The sequence below is a fragment of the Manis pentadactyla genome, chromosome 2, assembly GCF_030020395.1.
Source record: "Manis pentadactyla isolate mManPen7 chromosome 2, mManPen7.hap1, whole genome shotgun sequence".
NCBI lineage: Eukaryota > Metazoa > Chordata > Mammalia > Pholidota > Manidae > Manis > Manis pentadactyla.
In genome coordinates this window covers 228,860,309-228,886,651 of record NC_080020.1, presented here as the reverse complement: position 1 = coordinate 228,886,651, position 26,343 = coordinate 228,860,309, and the positions used below count along the sequence as shown (strand labels likewise).

The 26,343-nt window shown below is 47.3% G+C and overlaps 2 protein-coding genes and 1 long non-coding RNA gene across 7 annotated transcripts in view; 2 read left to right on the top strand and 1 right to left on the bottom strand.

Moving 5' to 3' along the window:
• CYS1 (cystin 1) overlaps positions 1 to 11,819 on the bottom strand; it is a 28,772-nt gene extending 16,953 nt beyond the window's left edge. The window contains exons 1-3 of one of the 3 annotated variants that reach the window (XR_008995953.1): positions 11,397 to 11,723; positions 2,752 to 2,919; positions 1,354 to 2,003 (exon numbers count right to left, since the gene is read on the bottom strand). Coding sequence is in view for 2 of the 3 variants with exons in the window: in XM_057497456.1 (XP_057353439.1) it covers positions 2,815 to 2,919; positions 11,397 to 11,723 (432 nt within the window). In the remaining variant the exon portion in view is untranslated. Of the gene's footprint in view, positions 1 to 1,353; positions 2,004 to 2,200; positions 2,920 to 11,396 lie in introns of those variants that run through there. The other 2 variants (XM_057497456.1, XM_036881662.2) reach the window with 2 other exon arrangements.
• RRM2 (ribonucleotide reductase regulatory subunit M2) overlaps positions 1 to 26,343 on the top strand; it is a 59,354-nt gene that overhangs the window by 16,395 nt on the left and 16,616 nt on the right. The window lies entirely within an intron of this gene.
• Positions 11,603 to 13,091, top strand: LOC130682640 (uncharacterized). The gene is made up of 2 exons (XR_008995954.1): positions 11,603 to 11,744; positions 12,890 to 13,091. It is a non-coding gene; the product is annotated as an uncharacterized LOC130682640 (long non-coding RNA).

The window sequence follows — 26,343 nt, the reverse complement described above, 5'->3', positions numbered from 1 at the left end:
GCTTCCCTCCTTTTTAAGGCTGACTAACATCCGCTGTATGGAGAGACCAGCCTGTTTATCTGCAGATGGACACTGGGGTTGCTTCCCCCTTTTGACTATTGTGAATAACATTCTTATGAACGTGGGTGTGCACAGATCTCTGGGTCACCCTGCTCCCAGTTCTCTTGGGTATATCTGGAAGCTCGCTCGTGTACTGACACCAGTCAGCCTCCCACAGCTCTCAGTCTCTGGGTCTGCTTATATTCTCAGAGACAGCATAAGAGCAGTAACACACAGCCCTGCCTCAGCTGCTTTTTGAGAAGTCACCTGGAAGGAGCCAGCTCCCCCTTGTCAGTCTGTTGGAGCCGGCTGTGGCTGTTCCCTTCATCAGCAGATTCTGTCGGGGTTGTTGCACACAGTTTCTCCCATCAGGAGGGCAGCTGAATGAAAGTGCGTGACTGGATCCAAACATGTGCATGACCATCCGATCTCCACCTCTCCGCTGCTCTACTTACTACTAAAAGGGGGGCACACTGCTGTCTCACAAGGCAGCGATGACACGGCACCCCATCACCTGTGTAAACTGTACACCCTAAAGTGGGGTTCAAAAGCAAAGTTATACTTTCATCACTTCCCTGATGGCGCAGCCTGGTTATACCCATTCAACTTTTAATTGGGTTTCTTTCTGTGCCTGCAGTTGGAATGTGTGGTCCTTTCTTGTCAACTTGTTTAAGCCTTTAACTTGGCTTTCCCAGATTCAAAAATGTGTTAGAGGCCCTCCCAGAAATAAAGCTTGCTGGAGCAGCCGGGAGGCTTGGAAGAAAAGCAAAGGCACAGCAGCCCCTGTTGGCTGCTCCAGGCCCAGTGCAGACAAGTTTCCTGCCGTGAGCCAGCTGGCCGCCTGCCCCCTCAGGGTCAGACAGACATTTGGACCCTGGACCCGGGGGGAGGCTGGGCGCCTGGGCTGGGGCCGTGGGAACGGGGCTGAGCTCAAGGGTGGAGGAGTGTGCACAGGCAGGGTGGGGACGTGTCATCACTCGAGATCCCAGGGAGGCTTTGAAAAACCACACCAGAGCCCAACAAGAAGTAGAAAGCGTGAGTAGGAACTGAATAAGGTGATCTCATAAAGTCTCCTCTGACTCTTACAACTAAGGTTTTTTTTTTCTTTTTGGAGAAAAGGGAAGTATCAATGGTTAGTTTTTAGAAAATCCACTGCATATTTCACCAAAATTATATCCTGCTTCTTCTGTTTAGAGTTCTCCCCTTAACTCTTCATTTTTAACATCACAGGTGTAGATGCACACAAATCAATGGTATGTATAACTGACACGGAACAGGTCGCATAAGTCTAAAGAATACAATCTGAGAGGTTTGGGGTTATGTAAACACCTGTTAGAGCACCACCACAGTGGAGGTACTGGGCGTCATCGCCCCTCTGTGGTGCCCGCTCTCCTCCCTGCCCCCTCCAGGCATCCCCTGCCCTGCAGTCCCGCGTGCCCCTCTGCGGGGGCCACCAGCGTGCACCCTTGTCTGCTCTCTGCCAATTGTTCACGCCCTTTTGTTGCCGGGTGCGCTCTACCCACGGTGAGGCTACCCCCCCCTCTTTTAAGAATTATCCTTCTTTGAAGCCCAGGTTTGTTCGGTTGGTTGCGTTTTTATGCTCCATTATGGAAATTTTGGCACAAAATTTGAGACATAGACAAAAAGAGACAACAGTGCGATGGGCTTCCTGGTACCCAGGCGCCCAGCCTCGGCTATTTTCAGTTATTTTGTCAATCAGGCTCAGTACTCCCACCACCAGTGGGCGCTGCTGTCCACACACAGCTCCACTGAATGGCCTCCCAGGCAGCAAAAGCCGCGGGCCAGGCGGACTCCGCTGCGCAGGCGGTCCTGCATTGCCAAGATGACAAAGGACTCTTTAAAAAGGAGGCTCCGCCCCTGAGACCACCGGTCCTAGGGCCCCCACCTCCCTTCATGAGGCCTTGCTTTCAGGAGAGTGTTTCCAAAGAGAAGGCCAGGGAGACCTGGAGAAGGTAAAGGGGTGGGATTGGAGGAGAATCACAATAAATTACATTTATATCATGTTTTATCACCTTATAAAGCATGTTTACATAAATTTCTTCCAAACCTCCAGTCAGTAAACACTGAGTGGCTCAGCTGCCGTCGCTGTCTGCCACCCAGCAGCAGCCTTGCACATGCAGGCAGGTGACCTGGCGTGACCTGGTCCCACAGTGGACCTGGGCTGTCACCCTGCTGGTCCCCCAAGGCTTCCGATATACACGAGAGGCTCAGGTGGCCCCTGTGTTCCCTTCAGCTCTGGCAATCTGTGATTCTCAAACTGTTAAACTAAAGGGGCCCTAGACGGAGTCAGAGGGAAGCTGAATGGGTGGCCTTGAACTAGGGGCGGCCCTCCTTGCTGTAGCGAGCTCCTGGCGTTTAGGTGTGTAAGACCCTCTGTTCTGCCCAGACCCCTGCTGCTCCTGCTCGGAGCCCAGCCGCTGTGGGAACCCAAAGCTCCGGTGCCAAGCCTTCCCCAGCACCTCCCGGGGGGGCACACACGGCAGTGACATCCTGGCCACTTCATGCCCACGCCTCCCTGTACCCAGCATCCAGCAGCAACTGCTGAGGCCCGGCATCAGGCCGGGCACTGCGACACTGCTTCCAGCCCTGACACGGCGGGGCGCCCTCCCGACCCGAGCACCAGCGCAGCACAGGGGGCCCTCAGAGGCCATATGCCCCACCCCCGTCTCCAAGCACACTTAAGAATCTTACTGGTTTTGTAGATCTCCTGAGAAGAGTCTTCCTTCAGTTTTTGCTGTTCTCCAGGCTTCCAAGTTAGCACTCTCCCCTGCCCGTCCACATGCTGCGCCCGCAGCCCCCATCTAGCTGATCACACAGTGACAGCACCAATCCCACCACTTCTACAGTGGGTGTGAGTCTCTGACATCCAAGGAACAAGTCTGCCTCGTACCCAAACCCAGCTTGTACAACACCAAGCATCGTTATCCACCAACTATACACGCAAGAAACCTTGGCACCTTTCTAGAAACATCTCCCTTCTCCCATCGTGCCTCACTGGGGTTACTGCAGCACTCTCCTGATTCGGTCCTGTCATGCCCCTGCCCTCCTGCCACCCCTTACCTTCCCAAAGGGACTGGGAGGGGACACAAGAAACTGAGATGGTGGTGTCTCTGGGGAAGGGGACTGAGGAAATGGTGGGGACATGGTGGAAGGGAAACTTGCTGTGTACCTTTTACATCTTTTCTCATTTGCATATGCATTATCTAATTTTTAAAACAAACATTTAGAAATAATAAATACAGAAAACTTCTCCTGGCTCCGCCAGTGCTTACAGGATAAATTCAACTCCTTAGCCTGGAAGGTTGTAAAATCACAGCCCAAACCTGACCTCGTTGCCTTTTGCAACCCGTCTGCGATCACCTGGCTGTCCAGCCACACTGGACCACACACTGTTCTGGAGCACTTTCATCCCTCGGAGTTTCTCTACATGCGGTTCCCTCTTTCTTGAATGCTCCATCCTTTTTCAACTCCTGGAAAACCTAACTGATTGCTTAGAATTACACAGATGGCAGGGCCACTGGGGAGACATCTGCCTCAGATGACATTATTCGACTCCTCTGTGTGTGTAAAAATTCTTACATTCTTCTAAACAGGGCTTCCATGATGCATGACAAATGCTCACTGACACAGTCCTCCCCCAACACAGTTTTGAGCTTTTTGGGGCCAGCACTGTGTTTTACTCTTGCACATATCCTAGACTGATCAGATACCACTTACTGCCAGTTAAGTTTGTGTTCGTTCTATAGATGTGATTGCAGACAGATGGCAACTATCTTCAAAATAGTGGCTTTTTTGCCAAAAGTCCATTATCCATCCCTTTTAAATCCTTCTGGTAGATCTGCTTTCCAGTCATGTAATGACTTTGATTGCTTGTTTTCACCTTCACATCCATTAGCAGCTGTGAACCAGGATTACTGTAAAGTCCTGGCTGATGGTAACAGACAAGAAAGAATTATGCTGGTCCTCATTTGCTATAGCAAAATGGAATCTTTGCAAAATAGTGAGTGATGGATTCATTCAGCCTAAGTAGAGGACTTATTGCCCTTGGACTTCTTGCAAAGAATGTGCTATAATTACAACAGAAAAATTCTCAGACAACGAACTTCCCTAGACCTTGAGTGACCCAGATTTATTAGGCAGGGAGGTGTCTGAAATATCACCTGGTAGTAAAAGTACTGAATTTATTGAACTGAATCAAAATTTCTTCTTTAAGGGTGCTCTTGAATTTCACTGGCACTTTGAATCTCAAAAATTTATTTTATCTAGCCCTTTTCTGGGACAGAGATTTTATGGTTAACTTAGTATGCTAACAGAGCCATCCTCATGGCTGTCCACTACAACTGTGCTGTGTCAAGAACCTCCCTGGAAGTGTCACTATGCTCCAGCGACTTGCCTCCCACTCTCCAGTGCCTGCAGCCCATTCAGACTGCCCCAGTGGCGAAATGGCTCCTACCAAGGGCACGTGGGACCTCGTAGTTGATAAATTCAGTGGTCAGTTCGCCTCCTTCCTGCAACACTTTCCTCCCTTGGCTTCCAGACTCTGCATCTTGGTTTTCTTCCCCCTTCACCACTGTTCCCTCTGGCATGTCCCTTAGGAGGCCCTCTCATCTTGTCAACATCTGGACACAGCAGTGCCCACTCCTCGGCCTCTTGTCGTGCTAGGCTCATATGCGTGAACACCCAGACCAGGGTCTGGCACAGTCAGTGGCAGAGGCAGGGGTTAGCTGACATCATTATTATTGGTGATCTGATCTAACTGCAACCCTCCTATGTTCTAATAGCTCCAAATTTCTAATTCTAAACCCAACCTCTCCCATTAATGTCAAACTCCTACAAAGAGCTTTTCACTTGACCTATCTGGATGTCTAATAGGCACCTGAAACTGAAAATTCAAAACCAAATTCCTGATTAACACCACCCAAAACCTGCCCTTTCCACATTTCCCATGCCAGTTAACAGCAACTACATCCTTTTAGCTGCTCAAGCCAAAAACTTTGGGGTCACCTACTCCTTTCTTGCACATCCCACAGCCAATCCATCAGTGCACTGGTGGCCTCTGTCTTTAATCTGTGTCCCTAAGCCAACTACTCCTTACCACCAACCTCACTACCACTCAGGTCCAAACCATTCTCTCTCCTCCCTTGGATCACTCAGAAGTCTCCCGACTCCTCTCCCATCAGCTTCACCCCTGCCACCCATTCCAACTGACTCATCATCAACATGGCAGCCAGGTGAGCCTTAAAACAAGGAGGCCCTCTCATCTTGTCAACATCTGGACACAGCAGTGCCCACTCCTCGGCCTCTTGTCACGCTAGGCTCATATGCGTGAACACCCAGACCAGGGTCTGGCACAGTCAGTGGCAGAGGCAGGGGTTAGCTGACATCATTATTATTGGTGATCTGATCTAACTGCAACCCTCCTATGTTCTAATAGCTCCAAATTTCTAATTCTAAACCCAACCTCTCCCCTTAATGTCAAACTCCCCTTAATGTCAATCATGTCATCCTCTGTTCAAAACCCTCCAGCATTCTCCATCTCTTTAAAGTAAAAGCCATGGGCTCATAGTGACCAAAGGTCTGCCATGCTCTGCCCAGACACCAGGCCTCCCACTCCCCTGACCTTGCTCTGCTCCAGCCACACCGCCCAGTTGGCTGCTCTTTGAGCCCAACTCCAGGCTCACCCCAGGGCCTCTGACTTGCCCCTCGATTTAGAACACTGGTTCCCACAAAAGTGTGGCTGGCCCTCACCTCCTTCATGTCTTTGCCCAAAGCCACCTCCACAGTAACACCTTCCTAGCCCACCTATTTAAAGTGACAGCCCAGGCCAACCCTGCTGTCCCCCCACCCCTGCTGTTCTTCATACTTTATTTTGCTCCCTGCTGGACTTACATGACCAGAATGTTAGAGGAGGCTTTGTCTGCTTGGTTCACTGATGTATAACCAGCACCTAGAACTTGGCACATGTAGGGCCTATAAAAACATATAGTGAGTGGATGTATCGATATTATATGGAACATTTTCCTAATTAATAGGCCACTAATTGGCAGAGATATTGATAGACTTTTCTAAAACCACACTTGATTAAATAAACTTAATAAAACATATTATCTAAACGCTTAGCTTTTCTCACACAATTTTCCCACCCTAAAGAGTTTTCAGTTTCACTATCCCATTAATATACTGTTGATTTTAAAACTCCACTGACTTCTGGAAAAGAATTCTGCCTTGGGTACCTAAGATGGCCTAAGCACAAAGTAAAAAATTAATCCAGGCCAGTAATAGAATATGGTTTAGTGAATTAAAGTACATGAACTTGATGGAACATTCTGCATCAATAAAATAATAAGTAAGAGTAATATGCAGCAACAAGAAAAGCTGCTTATGATAGTTTAAGTAAAAAAAATTCAAAATAGAATGCTATAACTTCAATGATATCACCATTTATATATCTAAAAGAATAAATGAAAACACCTGACAGCTGATAAGTTAGAGTATATTGGGAAACATTTAAAATTGTTAATGATACAATATTATCTTTGCCTTTACAATTTTCTTAAGATTCTCAGCATGGAAAATAATAAACAAACATAAAACTGACCTGGAAATAGCTTGGTTATCTCAGCATCTCCATGTGGCAGGCCTATGATGAGGACAGCATGATGGGAGAAATGCTTTTATAATGTTAAATAAAAAGATGTGGTAAGTGGTACATATACACTGTGATCTTCATGACATAAAAGATACGTACAGAAAGAGACAGAGAAAACTGGAATGAAATATATCAAAATATCAGTAATACCTATGGAGGATCAACTGTGCCATTTTTATTTCCTTTTTTATGTAGTTCTGTTTTCCAATTTTTCTACAATGAGCACTTACTCCATTTTTTGTGAAGTTAATATAGGGCTTATTTTTTTAATTTAAAACCTCTCATTAGTAAGATCATGTTAATTTCTTGTACTGAAAAAGACAACCAGGAGATTTTTTTCTCATGTGCATGTATATTACATATTCTAATTTTAAAAACAAACATTTAAAAGTAAGCATAACGTTTGCTGTGTTGGACACATTTTTAGCATCTTGTACATAATCAGGGAAGCTGTTGAAGGCTCTAGGTTGGGGGAATGGAAACCCATCTCGGAGAAAAACTGAGCACTGGAGGAAATCGGGAAACAAGTTATAATCCCTCCTGAGGGCAAATTTGCTCAATTAAAATTCAAGTGTAATCCACAGCCCTTTTAGGAAGTACAGTCAGAAAGACTTGGGCTGGCTCTATCACACTGCATGACCTTAGCCAAGTTAACTACCTCTCTGCCTTGTCCCCTTGTCTGTGACATGTAGTTGGGGGGAGGCAAGGGCTACTCTGCAGGTACCTGTTCCGGCGATGATTAAATAAAACGGTGGGCAATGGGAGCTGGCTCTCCGAACAGCCATAATAAACCATGGCTAGTATCTGGCATGCCTTTTCTACACCCGAAGAATCTCTAAGCAATTAGAACTGAACTGCAATTTCTTTTTCAATACAAGAAATTAACATGATCTTACTAATGAGAGGTTTTAAATTAAAAAAATAAGCCCTATATTAACTTTACAAAAAATGGAATAAGTGCTCATTGTAGAAAAACTGGAAAACAGAAATACATAAAAAAGGAAATGAAAATGGCTCAGTTGATCCTCCACAGGTATTACTGATAATATTTTGATATATCTCATTCCAGTTTTCTCTGTCTCTTTCTGTACGTATCTTTTATGTCATGAAAATCTGTTTCATAAAAATCAAAACTGATACAGGAGGGGAAACAGACCTTGTCTTTCCTTCTGTCATGTTCTCTGTTTGCCACTATGCAACCAGCAACATGCCTACACACGCAGTCTCATGCAAATGCTCGAGTAAAAGGATGCTGTTTACAGGTGTAACATGTTAAGTAAATACACGTGAGTCTCACAAGTTTTAGTGAAAGTCGTATGACCCCTAAGCACATAAACATCTGAATGAGTAAGTAGGTTGCTGGCGATAACAGTCAAGGGGTGTTATGAGGGCAAGAAGGGTGGTGCTTTCATTAGAGAAAATATACGTTCTTGAGGGTGGTGAGGGTGGCAGAAGTGTTGAACATCAGATATTACTGAATTTTTAAAAAAATCACACACTAAAGAGAAACGGGCAGATCACTGTTGTGAGCAGATCACTGAAACTGTTGGATCTGCCCTGTGACTTGAACATCTGGAAAGTGGAAAATGCATGGAGCATTCTGGGAACAGACCTGCATACAAACTGCCTCCCTCACTTCTTGGCCACATGACTTTGGATCAGTTATAAAAGTCTCAGAGCTGAAATGGCCTCCTTGTAAAAAAGAGAAGGCAATATTTACCCACAGGCTGTTGGAAGACAGAAATGTGGAACATGACTATGAAGTACCTAACTTGGTCCCTCACCCAGAATAGGTGCCCAAAAACACATCCTCCCCTCTCTTCCATATAAGTATCATCTGCCGCAAAGCCAAATTTCACAAACATTTCTGCAGTGCACCCACACTACAACTTATGACTGCCCAGAAGACTTCTTTCTAGCTGATTTGTACTGATACCCAGAAGAGTGTATAGAACTGGATTGGAAGATAGGAACGTACTGATGTTCTCTTTATTTGGTGAACTGTCTCATAGTTACATTAGGGAACATAAATACTCACACAGACACACACAGACTATCATGGGTCCACCAGGGACCTTGGCCTCATCCATCCCATTTTTTCCCATGAGATCTTGTTTCCTGGACTTGGGGGTTTGTAACATAAACCCAAATGCAAGGGGACTGCTGTATCCTTTACATTTGTGTCTTACTTCAAATTTGCTCATAATTTTTCCTAAGCTTACAATACAGAGTGAAAGTCCTCCTATCTAGTATTTCACTGCAAAGTATTATGGTTCACAGTCAAAAAAGAGTTTAACTGAAAGCTGCTTCTGCCAAAATGTCAGGGAAAAATTTATACACAATGAGAGCTAGAAAAACTCTGGGTTAGAGGTGGTTTTAAATGATTGAAATGCTTCTTTAAAATTTTTTAAAATCCAGCTTTAAAAGGAATATGGCAATATTTCATTCTTATCCAGCAACCTCAACTATATCAGAAAAACAATCAAGAATTAAGAAATAGGTAAAAAAAAGAGCACTTAATCAACTAAAATAATGGCCACAAAGCCTCTTCACTGAAGAAATGATTGTTCAGGCCAGGGAGGAACCTCTCCAGGCCTGACCTCAGAGGGGTCTGCTCTTTAAACACTGGGCTAGCAAGGATGCTTATGCGATTCCACTAGCGAGGGCGGCTCAGAGACGTGGCTCTTCCGGTGGGGGAGTCAGAGAAGGCTGGTCGGTTGCTTATAGGCTAACAACACTAAAAAGCGACAGTTTGAAGACTGAGGGTGGACCCAGGACAGAAATGCAGTAGCAAGCGAGCCTCACAGCTGTCAGGGCCATTTTGATAATAAGGGTGCAGGAGTCTGACTGTTGACGGTCTGATCTTTGCTCTGGCTTAACTGTGTGGCTTTAGTCAAGTTACTTAACCTCTCTGTTATGTTTCCTCTTCCTCATCTGTAAAAATGGATAATAACAGGGTAAAGATTAAAAGAGTTAATACATGTTTGAGATCCAAGTGCTCATTAAAATATTGGCGACAATTATTCTTGGACAGCCAAATGTAATACATAATATTCAGAATGATGGGTTCAGACATACACATAGGGTCTCCAAGAAGTTCTAATCAACAGGGCTTACAATTTTTAAATGTGGGTGCTTAAAGAGATAATTTCACTTGAGTTTGATATTCTCTTAGGAATAGTTCTCTCCTCCAAAAATGCTAGATAATTATGAACCTAAGGGAGGTCTTCATCCGTCCTTCCTAAAAAATTTAAAATGGTACTATTTACTTGCTCAATCAAGCATCTGTCCTGTCCTCAGGAACATCATTTCCAACATTTTGAAGAAGGGCCAACTTCTGAGTAAGGGTTTCAATAACAATTCATCAAAATTCCAATATTTTCTTTGTCCTAGCATTTAGAGTGACATCTGCACACAGTAGGTGCTCAAACAGTGCCTAAGAAATGACAGAATGAGGAAGGCAGCCCTACCCCCAAGAGTCAAACCTACTCAGTGAATCAGGGGGAAATCCATTCTTTCTGTCCTCCTCTCGTTTTCCCTTCTGAAGTTTCCTAAGCACTTGAAAATGGAACACTAACAGTTTGCTTCCATGCTATCTCAGAATTTTCCCCAAATTTCTCAACTGTTTATCCATTTGTAGTGTTATATAACTGGATGCTGAAGTAGTCTTACAGGAATCTTGTTAGAAGAATTCAGTCCTTCTAACTGCAGCTCACTGGTTGGGCCAGTGCTCCCCCAACCCCCTCACCGAGGCCCTGTCAGGATTCTGCTGCTCGGTGGCTGCCCAGAAGACACTTCCCTCAGGTCCCAGCAGTTGTTAAGCAAAGTCTGCCTGGCTCCAGGGGAGGGGGCACTGCCTTCAGCATCCTCTCCAAGCCCAGGAGCTGATGTTAAAGACTATGTTCATTCAGCTCTGCTGGAGTGAAGACTGTTGCCAAACCAGAGTGCTCATTTTTATTGTTTTTCTAAACCAGCAGGGCTGTTATTACAAGTGTTCTGTAAGAGAGAATAGGGAAGCCAAAAAGGAATTCAACAGCGTCTTAAAAATAGCCAGTAATGTGCGAATTGTTTGACCAGCAAGGCAAAGATTCTGATGTGTCTGACACACAGGGCGTTCGTGAACCACTGTTTGGCTACCGGTCCCGGCACTTAGCATCCGCCTCCAACAGTGTCCCCAGGGGCTGGCCAAGGGGAAAGTACTCCAGAGAAGAGCAGCACCCCTGGCCAGCTCCCTGCTAAGCTGCAAGGAGCCCGGATGCTGTACTTTGAGGGTGGACACACTGTTCCAGAAGGAAAAAAAAGGGAGCTCTGGCCAGAGCAAGCCCAGATGATGCATTTCTGCCAAGGGACGCCCGTCTCCTGCCCTTTAAGGCTGCTTCCAGCACTGTTACTCCAAAACTGAAGGCAGTTAAACCAGCACCCAGAGAAGGAACAGAGGGAGAAAATTAGAGGGGGTGTTAGGAAAGGAGACGCCGTGTGGTCCGCAAAAGAGATTCTGAGGCAGCGGGACGGGGGTGACATGGCGCAGCGGAGGGTGCCATGGGCACCGGGCAGGCCCTGGAGGCGGGTGGGAGACCGCAGCTGGGGAGGGACGCGCAGGAGAGGGCTGCGGGACAGCGCTGGGGACAGGGGCGGGGGTGGCCGGGGAGACGGTGCGCCCTGCGGGCTGCGCGGCTCCGCCACTCACCGAGCTCCCGGCGCCGGCTGCGGGTCGGGGTCGCGCCGGGCCCCGCGGGGTTGGCTCCTCCGCGCCCCAGGCCGCGGACTCTGCCAGCAGCTCGTCCAGCAGGCGCAGGGTGTCGTCCTCGCCGTCAGGGGGCGCCGCGGGGTCGCGGTGGCGGCCGTCCGCCCCCTCCTCCGCCTCCGCCTCCGCCTCCACCTCCCGGGCCGCCGCCGCCGCAGCCAGCGGCCCCGTCCCGCCGTCCGGGGCTGTCCCGCCGGGCCCTGCCGGGAGGCTGTCGCGGCTGCGCAGGCGCCTCAGAGCCCGGCCGCTCCGGCTGCTGCCGCTGCCCATCGCGCGCCCGCCCGCAATCAGGTCGGCCGCTCCGCGGGAGCGCGGCCCGGGGCGGGGGCGGGGTGCTTGCCGGGCCGGGGAGGGCGAGGGGGCCGGGCCGGAACGCGGGGGCCGGGGCGGGGCGGGGCGTCCCCTCCCCGGCTGCCTCCCGGCCCCTCCCCGCCGGGGACCGCCGCCCGGAAGCGCTGGGAAGGCCGGGGTGCCGCAGGCCCTGGGCGAAGTCGGCGCGCGGGGTGCCCCTTTGTGGAGCGCGCTCCCGAGCCAAGACTGACGAGAGCGCGGAGGCGACCTCGCGGGCCTAGTGGGCGGCGGCCGCCCGACCTCTCCGAGCCCCCCGGTCCTCCAGGGGCGAAGTGACGGAAGGGGCGGGCGGGCGGGCGAGGAACCCCCGAGGCCGGAGAAAGCGGGGGTGGGTGCCGGCGTCGCCCGCGGGGCCACCGCCCGGGTGTCTGCCCTGCCCTCCCGCGCGGATGCCCTGAGGCCGGCCCGAGGGAGGGACGGGGGGACGAGGCCCCGGGCGGGCGGCGCCGCGGCGGGCAGTGGAGGGCCCGGGAATCCTGGCCGGGCCTCCCGCGGCGTCGGAGCTCCGGTGCCCCAATGCTGAGCTTTATCAAAAAAAGTAATCACTTTCGGGAATGAAAAGTTTAAAAGAGGAAGACAGAGAAAACATCCTCTTGACCCAAGAAAAAATCAAAGGAAACATCAGTAGCTGCTGATCATAATTCCACCTTTTGGTCATTGGAGAGTAAAAAGGAAAGAAAATAAAACGCTTATTATTTTTAAGTGAACTAACCCCAAAATAAGAGCAGGAAACCCTCCAAAGCCAGTCCAAACCCAGTGATGGTACCGTTGGTCCTTAGACCTCACGACTTCTCTCCGCCCCGCTTACTTAGAAACCCAACGTTTCCTGAGCAGAGCAACTCAGGCATCCTGGGTTTAACTCAGGTATCTTGACTTGTCATTAACTGAATCCAGACGGGGTTGCAGAGTAATTGTTACAGTGAAATTTTGGCTAACTTCAGACTTAAAATTTAGGAGTAGGCAGTAAAAACCTTACGCCCAAGACAAAGTATGGGATTAAAGCCCATATCCATTTGCATGTCATTATCAAGAGACCAAGGAAGTATTTATAACTCCCCTTCCTTTTTAAATTTTTATTGTTTCAGTGGGCTGTCTTAACCACCCAGTTGGAGGAGATGGGCCCAAGACAGTCTTTGATATCATTTGGATGCTCTGAGTCCGCAGATGGATCTAGTTTGGAAGCTATTAATAATGTTTTCTTTTTAAGAAAACAAATCTCATCTTGAAACTCTTTAAGCCTAGGGGGAAAAAAACATTCAGAAGTTAAATAAATTTTTCGTGAACTAAGTACAACTGAGTTTAATCATTTAAAGGAAAACATGTTTTGCTCCTGCCTAAGTAGAGTGTAGGCATATGACTCATAGTTTAAATATATCCAAAGCTCCCTGTGTTCACCTCCTAGAGCAATTGATTTTTCTGACCACTGTTGATTCCAATCCTCTTTCCCCAGACTTGTCTAGCTCACTCTGCTTTTGTGAGAGTAATGCCAAAGCCTGTGTTCTTTCCACTCAGAGTGCATTTAAAATCAGCTACATTTGGAGACTGGCTTCCACCAAATATGCTAAAAACCCAGACTGATTTTATTAGAAGCTTCCCATAATAAACAAACAACCTAAGCTTTCCCACATGACCAATAAGATCATCTGTAGAACTAAACAAGAACCTCTTTGTCTCAAAGGGCTGGCAAAGTCCCAGGAATATTGGGACATTGAAAATGGGGTCAGTCCCTCTTAAGTAAGCATCCTGGCAGCCACGGCTTTCCAGCTAAAGGGCTTCTTTCTGCAGTGAACGTGGTGGTGGGTGGCTAGTGAGGTGGATAGAAGATGAGGCCCAGCTTGGGAGATGTCTGCTTAACTCCTGGAAAAACAGGAACTTCACTGCAGTGAACAAATTAAATTTGGGGAGGGAACTATAGTTGTTTATACTTTCTGCAGGAGGGCTTTCTGTGATGTTTTCCTTGGCAACAGGACTGGCTGGGCACCTGGAGCAGATAGATCCTTTCCTACCACAGCCCGAGGACCACCCCTAATACAGTAGGCTGTCAAAGCCCACCCCCTTTAAAGCGCCCCACTAGAGCACCCTTCTTCAGGGACCCCAGATCTGCTCTCCCTGCTCAAAACCTCTGTCATTTTCCACCATTCCTGACACATCACTAGCTCTCACATAGGAGACACAGGCGCAGTTCAAGAGATACTGCAGGTTAGGTTCCAGACCACTGCAATAACGTGAATATCACAAGACAGTGAGTCAGATTAATTTTTTGTATCCCAGTGCATATAAAAGTTACATTTGACAAACAGCAACGAATGTTGGTGAGGTTGTGGAGAAAGGGGAACCCTCCTACACTGCTGGTGGGAATGTAAACTAGTTCAACCATTGTGGAAAGCAGTATGGAGGTTCCTCAAAAACTCAAAATAGAAATACCATTTGACCCAGGAACCCCACTTCTAGGTATTTACCCTAAGAGTGTAGCAGCCCAGTTTGAAAAAGACAGATGCACCCCTATGTTTATCGCAGCACTATTTACAATAGCCAAGAAATGGAAGCAACCTAAGTGTCCATCAGTAAATGAATGGATAAAGATGTGGAACATATACGTAATGGAATATTATTCAGCCATAAGAAAGAAACAAATCCTCCCATTTGCAACAACATGGATGGAGCTAGAGGGTATTATGCTCAGTGAAATAAGCCAGGTGGAGAAAGACAAGTACCAAATGATTTCACTCATATGTGGAGTATAAGAACAAAGGAAAAACCGAAGGAACAAACAGCAGCAGACTCACAGAACCCAAGAATGGACTAACAGTTACCAAAGGGAAAGGGACTGGGGAGAATGGGTGGGAAGGGAGGGGTAAGGGAAGGGGAAGAAGAAAAGGGGCCTTACAATTAGCATGTATAATGTGGGGGGGGGCATAGGGAGGGATGTGCAACACAGAGAAGACAAGTAGTGATTCTACAGCATCTTACTACGCTGATGGACAGTGACTAATGGGGTATGTGGGGGGGCACTTGGTGAGGGGGGGAGTCTAGCAAACATAATGTTCCTCATGTAATTTTAGATTAATGATACCAAAATTTTAAAAAAGTTACGTTCGCACTATACTGTAGTCTGGAAAGTGTGCAATAGCATTATGTCCCCAAAAATATACATACCTTAATTTAAAAATACCTTATTGCCAGAAATGCTCACCATCATCTGAGCTTTCAGGAAGCTGTCATCTTCCTGCTGGTGGAGGGTCTGGCCTTGGTGTCGATGGCTGCTGACTGACAGGGGTGATGGTTGATGAAGCTGGGGTGGCTGTGGCAAGGCCTGAAAATAAGACAATGATATTTGCCATATAGTTTGACTCTTTCACTTGAACACTCAGAAGCTGTTGTAGGGTTATTAATTGCCAAATTTTAATACTGTTGTGTCTCAGGGAGTAGGGAGGCCTGAGGAGAGGGAGAGAAGTCAGGGAATGGCCAGTTGGTGGAGCAGTCAGAACACACACAACATTCATCAATTAAGTTTGCTGTCTTATGCTAGTGTGGTTTGTGGCTCCCCAAAGCGATTACTGCAGTAACATCAAAGCTCACTGATCACAGATCACCCTAACAAATACAATGAACAAGTTTGAAATATCGCAAGAATTACCAAAATGTGACACATAGATACAAAGTGAGCAAATGCTGTTGGGAAAATGGTGCCAATAGACTTGCTTGACGGCAGGTTGCCACCGACTTTCAGTCTGCAAAAAATGCAAAATCTGCAAAGCACAAAAATGCAAAGTGCCATAAAACCGGGTATGCCCATCAATTGTGAGGGGCTGGTTATTATGAATATGCAGATAGTGTTTGTATTCAAATGAGAAATGAGGCAGCATTTGAAACATAGGCAAGCCATGTTTCTATTTTTAATGCTACTTCAATAATTTTAGTGAGCCGATTGTAATTGAGTGCTGTCAATTATTGTTGATACATTTGGCCAGACGTATCCACGTACCTGCTATTGTCTTCTTGCGAAGTGTCCATGCTTTTGCATTTGGCTTCTTGTCTTCACCACTGAGAGGGGTGGGGGGAAACGTAAGGAAGAGTTAACACTATTCATTAAGGACAATGAGTTACAGAACTCCTTTGCAATTTTTACTCAGAAATAAGTACCTGAAGTCCTCAGAGTTGGCATTATACATTATGATGGATTTGGCCCATTCTGTAACAGTGTAAAAAATTCTGACCATCTGCAGTAAAACATGGATGACTTATCCCCATTTAAACAAAAGCTGGAAAGCAGGGTTTGTGATGCAGACTTCCCTTTAGTGGACCGGTTCTCATTGCTTAGAGACACTAACAGGCTTCTGGTTCAAAATGGCAGGTCAGGCACACAGTTGGTTTCTCTCAGTACTTGAGACCCCACTGAAGTTAAGATATTGAAGCTAAAAAACGGAAGTTCAGAAAAGAAAAGAGATGGGGGAAGAGTTGGAAAGGGGACAGAAAATCACAAGAGAAACATTCCAACACAGTTCCAGAAGATGGAAATCTAGTAGTGGGGAGTTACCACATGGATCAGTAGGAAAAGTGACAGCCTATGGTACCAGGTCAGGAGCTGGAGGGGAAACAGGAGTCGGCCTTCTGACAGCCAGGCTCTGAGAAGCAGTCAGCTGGTGAACAAAGGTGGGAGCCGGCAGGAGGTATGCAAATCGGAGGATGATTGAAGGTCTTCACATGGACAGGGCATTGTCCCCCACCCCACCCCATTCCTGTGTGAGGAGAAAGGCCCAGGTCTCTGTCTGGCTTACTCTGCGGCTCTCTGAACACACCTTTTCCTCTTGAGTTGTTACTTGGGGTGCGGAGCTCTGGGCCGGTGGGATGTTGACTAGGGGGCAGGACCCAGCCACTGGAGAGCTGTAAGTCCAGGTGCCCTCACCTGGCCCACTGAGCTATGGCAATGGCTTGTGCAGAAGGACCATCCCTTCGCTGGGGCTGTGGAGAGGACAAACATTATGACTGTCCGGTACAGTATCCACAGTTGCTGGCCTCAAGGAACCTGTTCCCTTCTTGCAGATTCACTGCACAGTCATAGGCTGGCTCACCTTTCCACAAACACCCAGTTTTGAGTTGGAGATTGGGAGGCCACTCAAAGCATACTCAGGTTCTAGGCTTTGTTGCAGTTATTTATCATCCTGAGGGAATTGTGTAATGGGAGGAGATAAAGGAGAGGGCACTGCTGGGCAGGGCAATGTGGCCATTAGCAAGTCCTGTTTATCACAGAAGCTAAGAAGAGAGTGCACCAAACATGAAATATCCAACTTTAAGCTCAAACACCCTCACCAAGAAGAGCAACCCTGCACTGTTTGGATGGCCACTTCTGCACAGAACCAGCCCATGGTTCCAGAGAGCTGGCAAGACACTTACATTCCTGTTCTTACTGGAGACCCAGGAACCTGTGAATTAATCAGCTGAAGGAACAGAGGGCTCTGTTAAAGCTCAGGTTAAATATTAAGTCCCCTGGCTCTTTCATGCAGCTTTTTCACTTGCTCAGTGGAGTTGAAGCCCCAGCCTGCCCACAGGCGTTACTGATGAATGCCTGTGTGTGCTGCTACTCCAGGTCCTCCAGGTAGGATCACCTGTCCTCTGGAATGCAACTTCCCTTCCTATGCAATCAACCACTGCCCAGTGGTGGCAGCCTGTACTTGCTGGGAAGCTCACAGGCGCCCCTGGTCCCTTAGCTCATTAAAGGAGCCTCTCAACAAACTTAAAAGGTAGATATTTCTTTCCTCCGTTTTATGGATGTCAAAGATGAGGCTCAGAAGAGCAGGGACTTGCCTAAGGTCTTGAAGCTAGTAAGCAGAGAGCCAGAACTCAAACTCAAGTCTATCTAGTTCCCATAGTCTTTTCATTATGCTTGTTGTATCCAAATAAATAAGCAACCGAGCAGAATAGGCAAGCTGAGCTCCATGTATAAGGAACTACTACCCTGGTACCCAGGGTTACCATGTAAGTAGGGTGACCAAACATTCTTGTTTACCTGGGACTAAGGATTTTCCTGGGTCATGGGACTTTGAACCTGATGAGTCGGTCAGCCTACAGCCTACAGCCTACATGTAGGGTTGTTCATGTTGTTCACTGAACAAAAGCATCTGACCAAGGAGCAAGAAGATGCTGCAATGCCTCCATGTTCCATTCACCAATCTGTCCCCTGTGGGGCTGCATCTCCCTAAAGGAGGGTGCAGTGTGGGCTAGGTAAAGGCCTGCTAGTTCCTCTGGCACTATTAACCCAGAACTTTGAGTAGTTCAGTGATTAGGGTAATAACCTCATTTTAAACTAAACTTTTTACCCCGTCTTGCCAGAGAATGTCACACACACACACACACACACACACACACACACACACACACACACACACACACGGTCAAAACACAAATTCCTATATTTCTCCAGTTTCATTTGGGTAAGAACTAAACCCTTACTGTAAGGGCCCTGGGAGCATAATCTAGCCCCCTCAGTGATATTCCACTGTAAGGGATTCTGTGTGTGATGTAGGGCCCTGGAGGGTAACATAGGATGATGTTTATTCATCATAAAACCTGGTTTATTCATGAAAGAAGAAGTTAATATTAACCACCTACAATTTTCAGTAACTTATTTCTGCTTCATACCTAACTCAGCCTTCTCACCTGGGGCCCCAGGCGAGAATGTTGAGTTATGAAACCCAAAGCAAAAAGCTCTTGTAAACAAATCAGCCTTTCCAATGTTTTAAATTCCTTCTTTTGTATGAGCCAGATACTAGATCTGAAAGTCATCTTTATTTTTCTAATTCTACATTTCCTTGTCCTTTACAGATAAAATGTTCCTATCCCTTGTTCTTTCTCTTATTCAAACACAAACACAGGGGAAAATCTTTTTGATTTCCAATTTTGCAAGCATCAGCATTAGGAATATATTAAAAGTTATTTTTAATCAACTCAAGAATACTTATCCAAACAGGTTTGATTACTTAAACTGAAAGCAAACTTACACCAAAATGAAATTACCAGAAAAAAAAACGCAATCTATTTGAACAAGTATATATCCCACATATATTCAATTTGATTAACTCCATAAATACTTGTAAAGCACCTACTATGTGATCGATTTGGCAAACTTACAAATAAATGAGAAAGGAGAGCTAGTGCCATCTTCCAAATGCCCTCATGGGTCCTGAGCTTACTGCTATGGTGGGGAGAAGAGCATTCTGATTTTTAAAAAGAATCCCGAGTTTGGAGTGGAAGAAAATGCTAAAGAAAGGCTTCTCACGGTCCCCAGCCCATTACAGTTCCCAGCACCGACATCACGCTGTCACTTGGAGCATGACCCTGGGTATCCCAAGCTGCCACTACGTGTGTGACAGCCACATCAGGGATGCAAACATACAGTGTGGCGTTGGTCCCGGGAGAAGCCCTGGGTGCCACGTGCTCAGAACAGTCCTCAAGATGGAAAAGTGATTTGTCCACGGCCTTATGCAAGGATTTCAAGGCTATAATTTATTGAGGGCTCCAGTGTCCTGGCCTTCTGTGAGGTTCTGATGGTTTTAACCCTCAGCAGCAATAAGGGGTAGATTCTGTGGTCCCCATTGGGTAGACAGGGCACTGAGACTCAGAGCCCAAGACACTTGCCCACAGTCACACAGCTAATCAGTGCTGGCCCTGGGTGGTCTCGCTGCAGAACCCACACTCTCCTGACACCTTCCAAATGCTGAGGCCAGGCGCCTGGTCCCTGGCATGCCCTCCACCACCACTGAGCCATGCAGTTGCACAAATGTCTTTGGTGGCACCTGTAAGTGTGCCCCTGTCCTCAGAGGACCCTCTTTCCCAGGCCAGGGCTGCATCAGCATCTTCCACCCCCCTAAATGATGCCAGTCCTTCTTTCAGTTTGCAGAACCCACATGCCCACCTCTAGTGGCCAACTGCAGAGGAGATTTATTTGAATGTGTGTGTTGCCTCCCCTCCCCACCATATGACAGCATGCATATCTAGTCCAAAGGAGATCTGAACATCAGCCACCCTAAAAGCAAACTTTGGTTGCCATGGTAACTGGGCAATCAGGCTCTTCCTCGCTTCAACAGCAACACCACTGCAGTTGAGTTCCAAAATGTGGCAATGCCTCTGGCTCCATGCTGTGGAGTTCAAGGCGAGGGAGAGGGGTGAGAAGGGGCAGAGGGGGCTCTCCTAACTGGCTGCCATGTTCTTTACCCTCAGGAGCAAAGTGCAGAGTCAGTATTTTGATCTTCATTGAGGTCAGGAGGGCCTTACCCTTTCCTTGGCCATCAGTGTTTTGTTGAAGTAACAGGCATTGAAAGAAGGCTGTTTTCCTGCCTCCTAGGCCAGCTCTGTTGCCCACAAGTGGCCATGGTGTCCAGGGATGGATTGGCAGTCCCCGGGGTGAGAACTGCAGTGAACTGGAGACGACGACAGTGGCCCAGGGAGAGACCAGCTCTGGCTGGGTGGGTGGCCAGAGCTCTGCCTGTCCCCATTCCCCACAGACTTGCTTGGAGGTGGGGCCCACGGTAAAAGGAGAGAGGCACAAGGCAGTTAACAAGGAGACCAAGGGACTGTCTGGTTAGAGGAGACCCAGGGAGGGTCCTATGCCACAAACATGACAGCAGGAGCCTCGGGAGAGCCAGAGGACGCCTGCGGTTCCAGCTGTCAGTACTGGGCAACAGGTGGTGTCTTCTCTCTGTGACTGTGCTACGGTCCTGCCGTGTTAGCCACAGGGAAAGCCTGGTACTCTATAGAGAGACTCTCTACTATTTTGGCAACTCTTCTAGACTATGATTATTTCAAAACAAAAAGTAAAAAATCACATAATTTTCATTATGAAAATCAAAGGAAGTACCAGCTTTCCTATCTTGAAATTATAGTCATAACAATTTTGCCATACTGCCTCATTTCTTTGCCTCTCCCAGTGTCCCCTCTGGCATAGGCATGTTTCCCAGACCACTGGGCAAAGGTGCACAGAGGTCATGGGAAGCAGAAAAGAACAGCTGGCATCTTCTTAATGTTGAGGCATTGTTTTAAATTCCTTATTATCCCAGGTACTCAGGCTAGAGCCTTGTGCTCAGCCTTGCTGCCTCCTCTGTCTCACACCCCACCTTCAAACTACCAGCAGTTTCCTTACTTCTGCCTCTGCTTACAGAACCTGCCTGCTTCTGACCGCCTCCTCTGTCCACTCACCCTTCTCCAGCCTCCCTGGCTTCATTGCTCATCTTCAGCCATGCCAGGCTCACATGCACCTCAGGGCCTTTGCAATGACTGTGTATGTGTCTCTTGTCCAGAAAGCTACATGGCTCTTGTCTATCCATGTGGATGATCCCATCAGTTCTCTGCTCCTATTTCATCACTGCAGGGAAGCCTACTTTAAGTTAAGTCGCCCCTCCTACACTTCAGACCATCTTTATTTTGCTTTATTTTCTTCCCATAGCCCTTTTTTCTCCAAACGTCCAATTTAATGTACTTATTATGTTTACTGTTTGCTTCTGTTTACCTCCTGCTAGAAGATAAGCTCCCAGGGGCAAGGATTTCTTCCGTATTGTTCCCTGGTATGCCCCTAGCACCTTGAATAGTGCCTAGCCCTCAGAAACTACCTGAGTCAATGATTAGTGTGACAGAAGGGTGTATGATAGCCGCTCTCTGTCTCCAGGGACAAGTATGGGCACAACGTCCACAGGACTGTTCTGTTGTAGGTGTTTGTTCTTCTAGTGCAGAAATATGTCTGGCCACATACATGCTGTCCAGCCAAAGCCAAAACAGAAATGGGGGCTGTTCTCAAGGGCTAACTTTATGAAGCAATGGCACTTTGGAAACAGACACTCAGACATGAGTCCAGTCTCTACCACCTGTGTAGCTTCAGATAAATTATCTCATCTCACTGTGCCTCAGTTTCCCCATCCATCAAGTGGAGATTAATAATACTGGCCTCACCATGTTGTTGTGAGAGGTGAATAAAATTAATGTGCTAATGCTTATGAAGCCATCAGCACATAACAAGCAAAGAATGTGAGCTAAACATGCATTTGTAGAAGGCAACAGTTTGAAATTCAAAATACATTTTTTTCCAGAGAATTAGCGGAAGAAAATAATTATTCCCTGGAGCTCATGAGTAGTCTGGTAATTGAACTGAGAACATATAATCAGCTAAAGGCTGGTGTCAGTTCTGTGAACATGTATTGAAGACCTACTGCCTTCCAGCCACTGTACCAGTGACAGGTAGGACTTACTTCTTAAGCACTACACAGCTTTATCTTACCTTCTGGCTGTGGACTCATCAGTAGGATTAGAAATCAGAAGCAGACAGAGCTCAAAGAACCCTTACAGATGCTGCATTCTAAATGCCATCCTTTGGACAAGCAAGATGAGGCCTGGGGAGGCGTAAGTAACTAGACCAGGGTCACACACACACAGATGCCACACACTATGTGACCTCCTGGAAGACCTGCTCTAAGGACTGCACAAGGCAGGCAGGCGAAGTGCCTTGGCCAGGTGTCTTGGATGGAGTGCATGGCTTCCCAGGGCCAAACCAGCCAGGTGAGAAGAGAGGAATTCAACACCCTCTGCCTGCTTCCAAAATCCTTCTCTTTCTGGTGCTCAGCATGACTGTATCAATAATTGACTACTGTATGGAATACAAATGTCTCCTTTGCAGTCATAATGTGTCCTGGAGTCTTCTGTACAATGAACAGCTGTATCACAGCTCTCAGCCTCGCAGTGGGAGGTCTGGGTGCCCTTCTCCAGCATCTCTTTACATCTGTTCCATATCCGTTTCTCTCACAGATCCTAGATAGCAGCACTGCGAGAGGTTGCCCTGTTTTGCTTCCAACAAAAACTTGGCAATGACATACGGGCTGAGGTCGCCCCCTGCTGGCCATTAATGGTATACATTTTCCAGGGCAATAATCCCAGTTCACGCCGAGTGGGGGGCTCTCAGAACCTCTATTGGGCAGGGCTGAGGGGCAGCCATCTGTCCTTATGTTGAGGGCATAAGAGTGGTTATGATACTTGACCTGTGGCCTCGGAAAGCACACTATTTGATTTTGTTGTACATTGATTTTGAGTAGGGCTTAGGAGACATGCCCATCCCCCAACTGCAACGCTCCATGCCATCATCGACTTGTTCCTTCAGTGTCACTTAACTAAACTTAATATTGTCAAGGAGCATCTCTTAGGGACAAGAGTTCAAAGGGTGAGATAGAGTCCTTATGGCCTTCGGGGACCCTGTACAAACAACCACCATGGCAGCTGCTCTTGGTGTCTCTAAAATCAGCCCTGGCCAAATGCAGGCCACCCAAAGAGCCCTTCTCTCTGATGCTCAGGAGCAGCGTCTCAGACAAAACCTACTCACAGGTCTTGTCCTACATTTGGGAGGTAAAGGTGACCAAGGGGTGTTCCTGAGAGGACAGACTGCCCTGGTTCCCTGTGACTGGGCCCTCTTCTTGTCAGGCAGCTCTGGCAGCCAGCTGAAATCTCAGGGCATTGGGGTCACTGAACACAGCAGTGATGCAACCAGAAGCAGATGGTCCCTCTGCTTCCTGTGACAAAAAGCTCAAAACAAGCCACCGGAAACAGACACGGTCAAAGCGACTGGCGCAAGGGCCCAAAGCTTCTTCAGCGGGTTTGCTTCCTGAGATCTGAGGAGCAGCCCAGGGACCGGAGCCACAGCTGCTGCTCCTCATGGCCGGACTTAGTGGAGGCATCCGAACAATGGCCCTGGGTTTGGAATGCCTTGAACCAAGGCCTGAAGGAAGAAAGAGAGCTGCCCTTCGTGAAGGGCGGCATTAGTGAAACCCAATCAGAGAAAGGCAGCTGCACTTGCCTGTGAGTGTTGTGGCCAGAGACGGCAAAGGCCGTAAAATGAATTAATTCAGTCTCCAGACACTGAACATCTGTGCTAGGTCCTGGGGCTGCAGAGGCTGCTAAGACCTGAGGCCCCTGCAGTCTACAGAGGGCGGCAGACCCAGAAGCAGAGGACTGGAATGCTACCACTGGCATCTCCTAGGAGCACTGCGGAGAAGGGACAGCTTGTTCCGGTGTGTGTCAGTCAGGGATCTGGGTTGCCAGCAACTAGGACTCACTTAAGCAAAATAATAATTCATGGGAAAGAGAGCGTGGCTCCAAAAATAAACAGGAAGTACAGAGGGGGCTTCCCAGAAATGATGCCTGAGCTATGTGCTCAAAAACAGTAGGAGAATTAAGGAAGAGGGGGAGGCATGAACAAGAGCTGCTAGGGCAGGACTGCATGGTGAGCAGAGAACAAGCAGGCCCAGGTGCGGAGCACAGAGAGTGCCGGAGTGCCAGAGCAGGGGCCTCAGGGCCGGCTGGGCAGGGCTCTGGGCAAGGGGGACAGGTGGGGAGCTTCCCACTGAAGTCTCCTGGGCCTTGTGTGCCTTGCAAGCCCTTGTACTCTGTTTGGTGTGAGATGACACAGGAGACGTCAAAGTGGGTCAGCACCAGTGCTGAGCAGGCGGCCCGGCCATCCTGGCCCTTGTCCCTGCTCTTTCCACTGCACCATCCTTTCCCTCTAGTTCCTGGAATCCTTTCTTGCCATGCTGGGTTTTGTCAACCCACCCAAAATGTGATTCTGCAGGTTTTTAACATGTGCATCTGCCAGGCCCAGCCTCTCACCTTTGTAATCTCCCCAGACTGCTGTCCCCAGCCATGGGGCCAAGCCAAGATAAGCCTCCCAGGGGCTGCCCATCAGACAGCAGCAGAGGGAACAGCAACACCTCCCTCCCTTGGGTTTCATCAGGCAATGCATTGGCGCTTTTGGATGGGGAGTACAGGGGGGACTTGGACAACCCTGGAGCAAAGCTCACAGTCATCATAATAGCTGCCATTTATTGAGAATTACAAAATGCCAGGCACTGTGCTAGATCTGCCATAAATTTTCCCATTTAAACTTCAAAACATCCTACTAAGGTATTAATGCCGCATCTTCAGATGAGGGAGGTAAAGCCCAGTGAAGAGGCAGCTTGCCCAGTTACACAGCAGAACGTGGCAGAGGGGACCAGCCTAGGTTTGTCTGACTCCAAGGCCCATGCCATCCCCTCTGATTCCTGCCTCAAATGAATCTCTGGTCCCTTGTCAAACATTTTCACCAAGCGGGGTTCTGTAATACGCACAGATAATAGTATCAATTTGGTTCCATACTCTACATTGTCAACCTACTAAAATACTCCTATAAAATTCAATGTTGGAAATGTAAATAAAGAACACAATGGCTATTATTTTTTAAAAACATAAAATGACACGTGTTGGCAAGGATATAGAGACACTGGTAACCCTCGTGCACTCTTAGTGGGAAGATAAAATGGTGCAGCCACTATGGAAAATAATATGATAGTTCCCCCTCCCCAAATTAAAAAGTACATTATTCCTCATAATTTTTTAATTTTTAAAATATGAGGAAGAAAATTAAAAGTACATGCCACATTTTCTGTTCACAGTGCAATAAAAACAGAGTGAAAATTGAAAGCTATCCAAAACTGAAATCAGACCACATGGATGATTAACATTTTGACCTTCCAAATGACTCAGGTAAAGTGGAATCAGAACCAAAAACTAAGACTACTTAGAAAAAAATACACAAATGAGATCACTACCTATCAAAACCTGTGGTATTTGGGCAAAACATACTGGTAAGAACACGTGAGGGCTTTAATGATTTCATAAAAAAAAAAATGATGCTAAATGCAATGTAGAATCCTGAATCAGATCTTGGAACAGAGATAGACATTAGTGAGAAATCTGGTGAAATATGAAAAAAGTCCGTAGTTAATAGTTTGTACCAATGTTAATTTTTTTAGTTTTAACAAATGAAAGATGTCAGTATTAGGGGACGCTAAATAACAGGCATAAGGAAACTACCTGTAATATCTTTTCAATTTTTCTTAAATTATTCAAAAATTTAAAGTTCAAAGAAAAAAGATAGCAGGTTAGAGCTACATAGATGTCAGGAGGAAAGGAATGGAGAATCCCCTGGGTGGCAAGTTCCTGGCGAGGCAGTGTGGGCCTGAACCCAGCAACGGGCCATTGGCTTCCAGGCCCTGGTCCTGCTCTGGCTCTGGCAGGAGCTCCATGGGGGGCCAGTTCCACAGTGTTCTGGGAGGCGCTCCTAGAGACTCAACCTGGGTGGCCACCCAACTCTCTCAGTGATCTCTAAACACTAATTCCACCCTCCCCCCAGAAAATCCTTATCTGCCTAAACTGGCTACAATAGTTTCTATTATTCTCAAATGACCCCTAATTGTTATGCAGGTCAAAACACAGAATATATTCACCCCATAGAAGGAAATGAGAAAGTTGTCAAATATTTCCCTCCCTCCCACAAAAAAAGGTGCTAATCGATGATGGATGCAGAACTGTTCCATCACCACAAAGAAAAATCCCTGTTAATTCTTAATGCTCAAATTCTACCAAATTTACAAGAGACAGACAAACTGTATCAGAGCTAAGAAAAATATGTAAAGATACTTAATTTAACTCTGATGCAACAGCTTGGATTCCAAACCATGTGAGCATAGAGAAG